General features: G+C 35.6%; 1 protein-coding gene across 1 annotated transcript in view; it reads left to right on the top strand.

The window, feature by feature from the left end:
• MAN2A1 (mannosidase alpha class 2A member 1) overlaps positions 1–14,696 on the top strand; it is a 151,543-nt gene that overhangs the window by 96,250 nt on the left and 40,597 nt on the right. Inside the window, exon 13 of the mRNA XM_083151681.1 lies at positions 13,798–13,963. Within this exon, the coding sequence (XP_083007807.1) occupies positions 13,798–13,963 (166 nt within the window). The remainder of the gene's footprint in view (positions 1–13,797; positions 13,964–14,696) is intronic.

The raw sequence follows: 14,696 nt of genomic DNA, 5'->3' as shown, positions 1-14,696 counted from the left end.
AGAAGAAGAGAGAAAGGATTGCATCTATAACCTCAGCAACAGGAGGCTAACAGATGTTGAAGAGAACCTACTGAAGAAAGGTCTAAAATATGCACCCACTTCCTCCACGGGGTCCTTTGAGAAATTTGTAGACATACACAAGTTTATACGCAAAATTACCCTAAAAAAAATTTTTGCCCTCAAAGAAAAAGAAGAAAAGAAACCCCAAGAAACACAACCAAACGTAGATCAAGGGAACGAAGAAAACAATAAGGACATGGCCCCAATGAAGAAGAAGAAGAAATCAAAATTTTACCCTGCACATATTAAAGGTAATTTCATCGACACTTTTAACAAAATAGTTATAGAAGAAATGGAAAAGGTCGAAACAAATAACAAAAAAGAAAAGAAAAGAACCACCTCTCAGAATCTCACCAAGAAGGAAAGGGATGCCATAAAGGACTTAAAAGAAGATAAATCCATAGTCATTAAACCTTGCGATAAGGGGGGGGGCATCGCAATTTTGGACAGACAAGACTACATCTCAGAGATCCAAAGACAACTTGGCGACAAGGAAACATATAAAAAGTTAAGTTCGGACCCCACCAGTAGGATCAAGGAAGCTTTCAAGAAACTTTTGGATAAACATATTGCCACCAAAGGAATCGACCAATCCGAACACGATTTTATTAACATAGAGGAACATATTACACCAACAATTTATGCACTTCCGAAAGTGCATAAAGATGCATCCAAACCCCCAGGGAGACCTATAATTGCGGGCACCAATTCCTTGACGTCAAATTTATCAGAGATTATAGATGGACTCCTTCAGCCATTGGTAATAAAAAATCCAGCCTATCTAAAGGATACAGGGGACGTATTAAATCTACTTGAAGGTACCCTATGGCGTCCAGGAATGTTCCTAGGCACCGGAGACGTAACGTCATTGTATACCTGTATTTCTCATGAGGACGGTCTAATAGCAGTGTCCCATTTTTTAGAAAAATCTCAATACACACAACAGAAAAAAGATTTTATAAAGGAGGCCATTTCTTTTATTTTAAATAACAATTATTTTTATTTCGAGGGCAAATTCTTTTTACAAATTAAAGGGACGGCCATGGGCACAAAATTCGCCCCTTCTTACGCAAATCTTTTTATGGCGTTCTGGGAAGAAGAATATATTTTCAAGAATGAAAAGATTAACTTAATAAAATGGAAACGTTACATAGATGACGTTCTTGTTATATGGGAAGGAGAAGAGGAAGCACTACAGCACTTTATCTCCATATTAAATGACAACAAAGTAAACATAAAGTTCACTTTTGACATCAGTCCCAAAGAGGTCAACTTCTTGGATTTGACGATTTACATTCATGACAATAAAATTCACACTAAAATCTATAATAAACCTACTGATGTCAACACCTACATCCCAGTTAACAGCCAACATTACGGTCCCTGGTTAAAAAGTATTCCCAAAAGTCAATTTTTAAGAGTACGACGAAACTGTAGCGAAGACATAAATTACATTTCTCAGGTAAACAAAATGAAGAAAAACTTTCTGGAAAAAGGATACAATGAGTCAACCCTTAACAACACCATAGATGTCATCACAAGGAAGGAGAGATCTTCGCTAATTAAACCAAAAGAGATCGTAATAGGAAAAGGAAATGAAGAAAAAAAGAATAACCAAAAGAAAGACTTCCAATTTTCCTTTATTTCCAGATATGACAAAAATCACAAAAAAATAGAAAAAATTTTCAAAAGAAATTGGTACATTTTACAAAAAGACCCCGTTTTAAAAGAACTCCTCCCCTCCAAACCTAACTTTATTTATAGAAAATCACGTAATCTAAAGGATCTTCTGGTTAAGAGCACACTCCCGGAAGAACGCCAGCCAACAGTTAGAACGAGAGGCTTTCATCGCTGCGGCCTTTGCCAAGGATGCAGACAAATTTCATCCACAGATTCCAAAACTACATCAATTTCTATAAATAACGTCGAGATGAAAATACAAGACTTCATCACGTGCCAGACCTCCAATGTAATATACGCCATAGAATGCTCCTGCGGCCTTTTCTATATTGGCAGAACAACAAGGCCGTTAAAAACTCGTATAGGGGAGCACTTAAGGAACATTAAAAAAGGGATGCAAACCCACCATCTTTCTAGCCATTTCAAAGATACACATGCATGTTCTACAAGAGAGATCCGAAGGTTTTTGGGCATCAAGAAGATTATACCTACATGGAAAGATCGAAATGTGGAAACTAATCTAGCTAAAGCTGAGATGAAGATGATATATGAGCTTAAAACTTTATCACCATACGGGCTCAATCAAGACTTTGAGCTCAAGTGGTTCTTGTAATTCTATCACCATCATCCATCTTTATACCGTTTTTACCTTTTATTTCCATATCTTTCATTTTTATATTTTATTTTTATTTTTATTTGTATTTTTATTTGTATTTTTATTTGTATTTTTATTTTTATTTTTATTTTTATTTATTTTTATTTATATTTATTTTTACTTTTTTATTTTTATTTCTATTTTATTTTCAATTTTTTTTTTTTTTTTTTTTTTTTTTTATTTATTTATGTTATTATTTTTTAATTTTTTAATTTTTATTTTTATTTTTATTTTTATTTTTATTTTTATTTTTATTTTATTATTTTTTATTTTATATTTATATTTATTCTTTTGTTTTTTGTTTTTTGTTTTTTATTTTTATTTTTATTTTTTCTTTTATTTTTATTTTTACACTTCTATTCCTTCATTTTTCTTTTCTTTTTCTCCTTTTTTCGCCTTTTTCCACTCATATTCCTATTCATGGTTTTCTTCTTATTTTTTCTATATTTTTTCTATATTTTTTCTATATTCTATATATTGTCACACCATTATGCTCACCCTATTCAAGTTGTCACTTGACCACCTATTATGCACTGGGTTTCCTCTTTTAAACATGAAACACTATAGTATACAAATAATATTATAAATAGTTCAAATGTATGATGTACAATTCTTTTATTTATTTAAGAGCATATTCAAGTCAGGAACGATAAATATACATAACAGAACGAATGGAGAACAAACGTTATTTGACAGAACTCCCTTTGGGGAGAATCAGCGATGATCTGTAATAGCGCTACCTCACATCCGGCAAGTGGAACGCATAGAAGCAGGGGACACTCGCTTCCGCAACGCATCACAGCCGAACTTCCGGCCATGTGACCGGGATTGTTATATTACGAAGACACAGCGTACAAACCGGAAAAACGGACATGTAACTCCTGTTGGAGTATATCAAAACGGACATATATGACCAATATTACCCTATGTATTTAACGCTAGTTTTATCCCTATTATTACGATGTTTTTATATATAACTGCCCACCGGAAGTATAAGCTCCGTAACCGGAAGTCCTGCAAGGACAGGCTATTTAAGCAGTTCTCATTAGTGACAGAGCCCATCTTGAAAAAGGGACTTGATGTCCCGAAACATGTCGATCTAAGGAGCCTGTCACTATCTTTTTACTATTTTAAAGGAAGGATATAAGGTAAGAGCTGACAAGTACCTAATAGGTTCAAACCTTGAAGTTTGTCCGGATCGAATTTCAAGTGTGCGGACCAATAGTCACCTCAGAACCCCACCTTATCCTCCTTTTATATGTGTGCCTTTTTAAATATTTGTAACAAGAAAATAAATATGATGTTATTACAAAAAGAAGTCACAAAGATACCTTTATGAGAGGAGAAAACTACAACAGATCGTGAGTACGGGTACGCCACCCATTTTTCAAGGAAAGATACCGTTACATATATATACGCATCTCACATGTGTAAGTGAGGTGCGCAATTATTATTCAGACATCACTGTTTTAAAAGGAGAGAAAAAAAGATATCTCCATAGATATACACATTGTTGTTTTTTTTTATCTTTCATATTCGCATATTGGAATATTGCCTATTCAATGTCGGAGGAATTTTAGACAACGCAAACCATATACACATAAAAGGAAGTATTACATCTTTATCTATATTTTTCCTGGTGTCGGCACAAGGGAAGCGCTAAGTTTGGTTCACCATCTTTTTTTCATATTGTATTTTACTCTAGAAGTCTTTCTAAGGTTAGACTTTAAGGTTTACCTGATAAGCAGCTCCCCTTGGTGCGCCCGAGATACATCCCATACCCCAATTGAACAATCCAGGACGTGATTGCCTAGCAACTCTTTACTGGAAGTGCGGCTTTGACCGACGCCGGGATGCGGTAGCCTGGCAACACCAGACCGGACCTACGTCAGATGCAGACTTCCACCCGGAGGACGCCGATGGCTCTAAGGGAGGACTGTCTACACAATATAAGGTGAGAAGTTTATGTGGTGTTTGTGTATTGTTACCTGATGATGGGGGCAAGGTACCCCTGAAGGTAGCTTTCGAAACTTTTGTTTCAAGTGGCCATACTAGTGCAGTATATGTCTGTAAGTTTCTTTGGCTAAGTATCAAATAATTAAAACTTTTACCTTGTTGACCTATACTTGGAGCTGCACATGTAAATCTCATGGATATGGGACAAGTGTCTGATATAGATGGCTCCCCAGAACCTTTGCATAAACAACCAGTGTTCATAAATTACTTGCTCCAGTTGTAGATAGTTTGCCTTATAGGTGGGTGCTTCACATAAAAAAACAAGAAGATTGAAAAAAGCAGCGCTGAATAATTAATGGATATATGCAATGAATCAATAAATTTTTTTTTTTTTTTTATTAAAATACACTAAAAAAACAATATATATAAAATAACAATATAATGACTGATTGGACCCCGTTTAGATAGTCGCCAAACATTAATCATATAACCTGCACTGATCCAATGGTGTTATGATTGGCGGAGTCCTATACTTTGTACTCAAAGGCAGATGATGGAAATTAGCCAACTTGGGAGTCCTCACTACTGCGAGTGAACAGTTGTCCATAGATGAAACAGACAATGGACTTCCAATTAGGTTCCATTAGGTTAAAGCAAGGATCAGACGATTAAGCAGGTGGTGGGAGCAGTTCAAGTGTGGAAGAATATGTTTTCTCTAAGGCTGGGTCCAAATAGCAGCAATCACTCAACTATAGGGATGCTTCACATATCCTCTTCTAAAAAGCCACCGTACAACAGTAACAGGGTTTGTTTTCACTACCGGCGTAGCAGCCATTTTGCTTACATGAAGCCATGTGCACTCATGCTGGCATCACAAACCGCTGCAGTCATAAACTTTTTCATCCCAGCTGTGATTTTTGTTTTCTTGTTTCTCCACTTCCTGTCAGTATAAACAATCTGAAGCAAAGTTTCACAGCAGCTTTTGACGAGGACATGCTCAGATGTGTTTGGAACAAATTCATTATCATATTGATTATTGCAATAGTATTCTTATTGGCCTTCCCGAATACAGACTCTCACCACTACAGTATATCATGAATGCAGCTGCAAGGCTAATCTTCCTAGCCATATGTTCATCGTCTGTCAGTCACTTCATTGGTTACCTGTATTATACCATACTCGATACAAAATTATTTTACACACAAAGCCATAAACCAAACTACACCAACATACATATCTTCTCATCTCAAAATATCATACAACACGACCTCTACGCTCCTCCCAAGATCTGCGTCTCTCATCCACACTCATTACTCGCTCCCATTCCCGACTGCGGGACTTTCTACGGGCTGCATTCACTCTGTGGAATGCCCTCCCAAGCACAATAAGACTCTCCTCCAGTCTCCAAACCTATAAGCATTCCCTAAAAACTCATCTCTTCAGACAAGCTTATCAATTTCCAAGCAGGGCCCTCCTACCTTTTGCAAAGAAGAAAAAGGTTTCAGAGGCAGCGCTGATTCAAATAATCATTTAAAATTTATTATGGAACAATAAATACAATTATGTATTCAGATACCGGCCGGTACTTCAATTATATAAAATACACATTTAAATCACAGAATAAAAAGAAATAATAGCAATAATACGCAATACAGTTGGTTAGTGGCTTGCTGCAATGAATAATAGTAATCCACTCTTTTTCACTCCAGTTTTAGTAGATGTAATTTGTTAGTGAATAATGAACAATTAGCTCTCTCACAGCTTAGTCCAGATTAGTAAGTTATGGCATGCATGCTTTTATGGTTAGAATGGGTTAATTGGTAAGAAAACATGAAGGGAATGAATGGTGCTCAATTGAGCTATAACCTGCTCTCCTCCGATTCGGTCACTCAGTCAGTCTGTGGGGGGATTTTTGTATCCAGCTGTTGATTCCTTGCAGTAAATGCAAAACAGCTTCCAATATTGGGTCCACAGGTGGGGGTGCGATAGCGGAGGTAGGGAATATGCAGGAAGGCACAATGCAGAAAGGCACAATGAAGTAGCGGTCAGCGTCTGGTCTCCTTAACGCGTTTCTCGGCCTGTCACGCTCGGCCGCTTCATCAGAAGGACGTAGATGTAGTGCGCCCCCGTCGCTCAGATTTTATGGCGTTCAGGGCTTAGTGTGCGCTTGCGCTGTTTGGACTTCTCCAAGCCTCGTTTTCATTCAGACGCGCCAAGCGTCCATATTGCGTTCCATTCACGCTCACACCTCGTTTTCGCAAATGCGGAAGTGTTCGTTTGGTGAGCGCCTTTGAAAATCATATGTGTATTATTATACACTCACACCTCGTTTTCATATGAGGATTCACATTGATGGATTGGAAGTCACGTGTGCCACTTCTATTTTGTATAGAGAATATTCTATGCAGCATTTTAATTTTCAGTCCGTTTTTTTGTATATATATTGATTAAGCAGATGTATATATACATGAATTAAATAATTCGCAGATAGGAGTTTTTTTTTTTTTTTTTTTTTTTAAATATATATAGAATTGAAAGCACACTAACATGATCTCAAAGAAAAGATATATACATAGAAAAACCATGTATACACACACAAATTTACACTAATCTAACACAATAAAATAATTTAAAATCTTACTTTTATCATAGGAATGTCGCCATTGTTTGCTTTTACTTATTTATATATATTTATATTATTTTTATTATTAGATGATCACAATAATTGTCTTGATCATAATTAATTAATTTATTTTACGCAGAGTATAACAGTAATTAATATTCTTTCTAACATACTGTTATTAATAAACCAATTTATTATCAGTTTTAATAATTGTCAAAACACGACACGACGACACAAAAATCTAAAAAGTCTAAAAATCTTCATTATATCTAAATTTTTACTATTATTTTTATTATCATTATTATTATTATTATTTTTATTATTATTTTTATTTCTATTTTTATTTTTATTTTTATTTTTATTTTTGGTATTGTTTTTCTAATATTCAGAATATATCTGAAATTATCTCTCTTCCCAATATGTGTGACACACCATGTGTCGTGTTTTGACAATTATTAAAACTGATAATAAATTGGTTTATTAATAACAGTATGTTAGAAAGAATATTAATTACTGTTATACTCTGCGTAAAATAAATTAATTAATTATGATCAAGACAATTATTGTGATCATCTAATAATAAAAATAATATAAATATATATAAATAAGTACTATTATTCATTGCAGCAAGCCACTAACCAACTGTATTGCGTATTATTGCTATTATTTCTTTTTATTCTGTGATTTAAATGTGTATTTTATATAATTGAAGTACCGGCCGGTATCTGAATACATAATTGTATTTATTGTTCCATAATAAATTTTAAATGATTATTTGAATCAGCGCTGCCTCTGAAACCTTTTTCTTCTTTGCACCTGTGTCTAAGGGGCTGGGGTGTCCCCTTATCAGAGACAGCAGCAGATTCAATTATATATAGATTAGCGCTCTGCCATTCCCCCCTTTTTTTTGTTCCTTGGCTAAACTACCCCAGGCAAGAGCTGCAAATCTATCTCTTAGGATGTCGCCATTGTTATGCATGTCTGAGAGAATGGAAAGGAGAACTTCCTACTTAAAGGGTAACCAAACCAAGGGAATGGTGCCCTTGGATAATGATAGTACAGACATGCATAGATTGTTTAATAAACTAGAGAATTTGTGTATCGCAGAGACTAGACACTGGTGGGACCAGATCACCCTACAAAAGTATTTGGACGGTGATCTGATCCCACGGGGTCTTAGGATTTTAAAGTCCTCAACATTCAAAGATGATTCCCAATTCACTGGGGAGTGGAATTCAATCCTAGATAACTGCTCAAAAGGGCTTATGAAGCTCCTTATAAAATACAGAGAGCAAAAGGTAACTGAACTCCAAGGAGAGATAGAAAAGGTATATGGATTACTTAAAGCCTTTGAAAAGACCCAAGAATACAAGGAGAGAGATGTGAAAGTAAACCAAAATATAAAGGAATTTGAACATGAACTTATATACCGAAAGGAAAATAAATTAACTAGAGATGTACAGGACTATGAAAGAGGAGAGGTACATAGTTACAACAGAAACACTATGAGAACATCAGAAAATTATAATAGAACAAGGAATACATATAGAAAGAACTATAGGGAAACAGATAAAAAAGTAAGATTTGGAGGCGAAAGAGGGAGAGAAAGTACAAACTATACACCTAATAGGTATAAAGAAAAACCTCAACAACAACAACAAAAAAATAGGTCAAACGGTAGGAATAGAGATTTTCAATACACAAATGGGAGTAGATTCGAGCCACTGAGAGATGCACAGTCTCCATATAATAAATACATAACTAGAAACAGAAGATTAGAGAGTGCACCTACAGACACAGATGACGAGTGGACAGCATCCCCCAACCAGGATTTTTTAGGGGCGCACCAAATAGGTCCCCTAATCGGTTCTCTAAAAAGAATAAGAAGAGAAGAAGAGGCAGCAGGGGAGGAAAACAGGTCAACAAAAAGCCAGTGCATAAGATAAGTCCAAAAATTAAGGGCATCTTCAACCTCTCTTCAAAAAAATTGACAACAGATGAAATTAAACTTTTAGAAAGAGGATTGAACTTCGCACCTTCATCTAAACCGAATTTGTTTAAACTTTTTGTAGACCTTAATAGGTACACACGAACTCTTAGCAGGAAACGTTTCTTTGCTACACAAACCATGAAACAAAAAAAGATTGAGGGTACCCCAATTACGCTAGATCTGGATGACAAAATAGCTCTAGAAATGTTGGAATCTCTAGAGAACGAACAAATAAGTGGAGAAGATTCGGTAGACACACAAATCAAAATATACGATTCTAAAAGAACATCAAAATTTAAATGTCAATCAGAGTTTTACCCTTTACAGTACAAAGGTCCATTTGTGGAAAGCTTTTATAGGACAACTTTAGACCAATTTAAAAAATTATGTGATAAGGCGGACAAACAAAGTACAAAAGATAACTTAAACTCAGGAGAACGAAGGGCCCTAAAATGCCTATATGCAGATAAAAGTATTATTATCAAGCAGGCTGACAAGGGCGGTGGGGTTGTTATACTCGACACTGTGGACTATATAGAAGAGTCGTATAGACAACTAAATAACAGCGAATTCTACAGTTTGTTGAGTGGCAACCCCACCGCCCTATATCAGAAAGCCCTGCGTGATCTATTAGATTCAGCTCTGGCCGGGGGCGCTATTACCAAAGATACCTTTCACTTTCTGTATAATTCACACCCTGTCACACCCACGTTTTACTTTTTGCCTAAAATCCACAAATCCCTGCACAAACCCCCTGGGAGACCAATTATTTCAGGTGTTGGGTCCCTCACCAATAATTTATCCGCCTTTGTTGATTATTATTTACAGGGTCACGTGGAGGGTCTGAGGTCATATATAAGAGATACACAACAATTTTTGAATTTAATAAATACAGTAATATGGAATGAGCGCTATACATTAGTAACATGTGACGTAGAGGCACTATATTCAAATATTCCCCATAAACTGGGTGTACAGACCATACAAAAATATTTGGAAAGAGACACCTCTATCTCCGACCCTCTGCGTGAGCTTATAATTAATGCAATTTACTTTATTCTTGAGCACAATTATTTTTTGTTTAATGCACAATATTATTTACAGACACGGGGGACGGCGATGGGGACCAGGTTCGCGCCGAGCTTTGCGAACCTCTACATGGGTGCTTTCGAGGAGGAGCATGTTTGGTGTGAGCGGTTCGGCGCGAACCTGGTCCTCTACGCACGTTTTATTGATGATTTGTTTATAATTTGGGATGGGGATTTAAATTCACTTAATAATTTCTTTGATAATTTGAATCTCAACACATATGGTTTAAAATTCACCTGTAGTCACCACCCCACACAAATTAATTTCCTGGATATAGCGCTCTCGGCCAATAAAAATGAAAACAAGCTGGACACAGAAACTTATATAAAACCTGTTGACCAAAGTAGATATTTAGAGTTTACAAGTTCACACGCTACACAATGGAAAACTAATATTCCTAAAAGTCAAATGGTAAGAATCAGACGTAATTGCTCGACCGAACAAGCCTTTCATAAACAAGCCAAAGAGCTAATTAATTCATTTAAAGATCAAGGGTACCCCAACCAGTTGTTAGATCAGGCCTATGAAGAGGTGAAACAGATAGACAGAGAAAATTTATTAATAGATAGAGAAAACAAAAAAACTGGTAAAAATAGAAAAAATTCCTCCCGTGAAGAATATCAGAATAATGAGAGAAGTGTATCATTCGTGACACAATATAACAGTTTTGCTTATGAGATTAAAAAAATTGTAAATAGAAACAGTAAAATTCTATTGCAAGACAACCTTTTGAAGGATGTAATAGAACAAGGCGGAAAAGTCATCTTCCGCAAAGCTGAAAACTTGAAATCCAAACTAGTGTCAAGCCACTTCTCCATGTCAAAAACCCCGTCTATAGAACCTAATATAAAAAACTGGCTCCCACCATTACCTGAAGGTTACCATAAATGTGGTAACCATAAATGTTACACATGCCAGACAGCAGGAAATAAAAAGAGTATCGAATTTGAGTCCTATGAAACCAAAGAAAAATTCAAAATTAAAGGACATCTTAACTGCAGATCCACATTCGTAGTCTATGTAATGGACTGCGCGTGTGGACTGCAGTATGTGGGGCGTACCACGAGAAGCTTACATACTAGATACCTCGAACATAGAAGGAATATATTGGGAGGTATCCGTAAGCACCCTCTTTCCAAACACATCTCCTCTTGTCAAGAAAATTGTGTAAATAAAATACAAATAAAAGCTATAGAACAAATAAAGAAAACAATAAGAGGAGGAGATAGGTTTGGAAATCTGTGTCGTAGGGAGGCGTACTGGATATTTAGATTAGCCACATTAATTCCTAAGGGTCTTAATGACTGTGTAGAACTTAATAATATATGATTTAAGGTATAGAATCTCTGTATGTATAACTCCCTGTGATACATGGTTTGGCATGCCAAACATATCTTTTCGTTTCTCCTTACTCCTTCACCCTATCGATTCATGTACATTGTTCCCTACTAGATGATGCAAGAATTGATGTTAACATTAAGAACATCTATCTACATTATACTAAGCATTTGCTATTAAGTTTCATATGATATGACTATATATACCCCACTCTCCTGTAATACCTGTCTTTTATAAGCTAAAAAATCTAAAAAGTCTAAAAATCTTCATTATATCTAAATTTTTACTATTATTTTTATTATCATTATTATTATTATTTTTATTTCTATTTTTATTTTTATTTTCATTTTTATTTTTGGTATTGTTTTTCTAATATTCAGAATATATCTGAAATTATCTCTCTTCCCAATATGTGTGACACACCATGTGTCGTGTTTTGACAATTATTAAAACTGATAATAAATTGGTTTATTAATAACAGTATGTTAGAAAGAATATTAATTACTGTTATACTCTGCGTAAAATAAATTAATTAATTATGATCAAGACAATTATTGTGATCATCTAATAATAAAAATAATATAAATATATATAAATAAGTAAAAGCAAACAATGGCGACATTCCTATGATAAAAGTAAGATTTTAAATTATTTTATTGTGTTAGATTAGTGTAAATTTGTGTGTGTATACATGGTTTTTCTATGTATATATCTTTTCTTTGAGATCATGTTAGTGTGCTTTCAATTCTATATATATTTAAAAAAAAAAAAAAAAAAAAAAACTCCTATCTGCGAATTATTTAATTCATGTATATATACATCTGCTTAATCAATATATATACAAAAAAACGGACTGAAAATTAAAATGCTGCATAGAATATTCTCTATACAAAATAGAAGTGGCACACGTGACTTCCAATCCATCAATGTGAATCCTCATATGAAAACGAGGTGTGAGTGTATAATAATACACATATGATTTTCAAAGGCGCTCACCAAACGAACACTTCCGCATTTGCGAAAACGAGGTGTGAGCGTGAATGGAACGCAATATGGACGCTTGGCGCGTCTGAATGAAAACGAGGCTTGGAGAAGTCCAAACAGCGCAAGCGCACACTAAGCCCTGAACGCCATAAAATCTGAGCGACGGGGGCGCACTACATCTACGTCCTTCTGATGAAGCGGCCGAGCGTGACAGGCCGAGAAACGCGTTAAGGAGACCAGACGCTGACCGCTACTTCATTGTGCCTTTCTGCATTGTGCCTTCCTGCATATTCCCTACCTCCGCTATCGCACCCCCACCTGTGGACCCAATATTGGAAGCTGTTTTGCATTTACTGCAAGGAATCAACAGCTGGATACAAAAATCCCCCCACAGACTGACTGAGTGACCGAATCGGAGGAGAGCAGGTTATAGCTCAATTGAGCACCATTCATTCCCTTCATGTTTTCTTACCAATTAACCCATTCTAACCATAAAAGCATGCATGCCATAACTTACTAATCTGGACTAAGCTGTGAGAGAGCTAATTGTTCATTATTCACTAACAAATTACATCTACTAAAACTGGAGTGAAAAAGAGTGGATTACTATTATTCATTGCAGCAAGCCACTAACCAACTGTATTGCGTATTATTGCTATTATTTCTTTTTATTCTGTGATTTAAATGTGTATTTTATATAATTGAAGTACCGGCCGGTATCTGAATACATAATTGTATTTATTGTTCCATAATAAATTTTAAATGATTATTTGAATCAGCGCTGCCTCTGAAACCTTTTTCTTCTTTGCACCTGTGTCTAAGGGGCTGGGGTGTCCCCTTATCAGAGACCGCAGCAGATTCAATTATATATAGATTAGCGCTCTGCCATTCCCCCCTTTTTTTTTTTCCCTCCTACCTTTTGACTGTCTGTAAATACCCTGTTTGTTATATCACCGTCTCCTTTGTAAAGCGCAACGGAATATGCTGCGCTATATAAGAAACTGTTACTAAATAAATAAATAATATTGCTATCTGTTGTGTGACGGAAGGCTCCAACATATAACATTTGAAACGTGGACATATACTACATATTTTTGCACATTATTTGACTATATCAATAATACGTTGGTTTCTCTAAAACATTGACTTTTTTTTTAATAGTAATCCTGTATATAGGAGTAAATATCACTTTGTAGGCTGAAAATATTTTATTAACCTATTTATGTATTTAACAAATGGTTAGGTTATCGGTGTGTAATGAGTTACAGTAAAATGTAATGCACATGTTTTATATTCCATAGAAGAATCTTTAAATATGAGTTCTTCTCAATAAATCAGCCACTGGTACATTATGCAAAGCGTTTTCATTGCACCGCTCTTGCTTTTGCAGTCACTGCTGTCACACTTATGTATTCCTTACAGGTCCCTTGTCCTTTTTAACTCTTTTGAACAAGAGCGTTTCTCTGTGGTGTCTGTCTACGTAAACTCGCCAAAACTAAAAGTTCTAAATGCTGCAGGCAAAGCCATTAAAGCCCAGATTAGTGCTGTCTGGGATGAAGCTACTGCTATGTCCGGTGACACTTACCAGGTACGGTATAACATTTCATGTAGTTTGACCTTCAGTAAGTGCTATAGAATAGATGGATATCTATACAAAGTAGCTAATAATTAGTAGCATATTTTATAATTCAGCTTTCTGTAGTTTCTGGAGGGTAAAGGGTCAAATACATCAGCGGAGTATCGGGGCAATTCCTTGTTTTCTCGATGCCCGGTTTGGGGTATCGGGGAAAATGGCTTATTGGAAGTCCTCTAGTTTCTGAATCCATACAAAAAAATATTGTAATCAGCAAGTCACATATTTTCTAGGTTTTGCCTGTTACAAGAACTGATCACAGATCATCAATAATCTGCTGATTGGCAGGTTCAGATCGTAGTTGTGGAATCACTCGGCTGATGATGGCTCGCAGAGGCCGATGTGAAACCAAACTTTTGTAAACTAAAGAACATACTTCGGTCCTCACTTGGGAAAACCACTGCCAATCTGTGGCACGAGAATAGAATGCTTTAGCTTCCTATGGACTGGCTAACATGTAATTATTGTATAATTGTGAAATGACTCCAATTAATGTTTAAATGCTCTTATTATCAGATTCTTTTTACGATCTTATAATATATAGGGCCAGATGCACTAAGCTTCAAAACTGATAAAATAGAGAGTGATAAACAGCCAGCCAATCAGCTCCTACCTGCCATCTCAGACTGTATTTGAAAAATGTCTGTCAGGAGCTGATTGGTTGATTATTTATCACTTTTGAAGCTTA

The sequence above is a fragment of the Crinia signifera genome, chromosome 1, assembly GCF_055691185.1.
Source record: "Crinia signifera chromosome 1, ASM5569118v1, whole genome shotgun sequence".
Lineage (NCBI taxonomy): Eukaryota > Metazoa > Chordata > Amphibia > Anura > Myobatrachidae > Crinia > Crinia signifera.
Note: the sequence above shows the minus strand (reverse complement) of the source record. Positions and strands in the feature narration are given on the sequence as shown.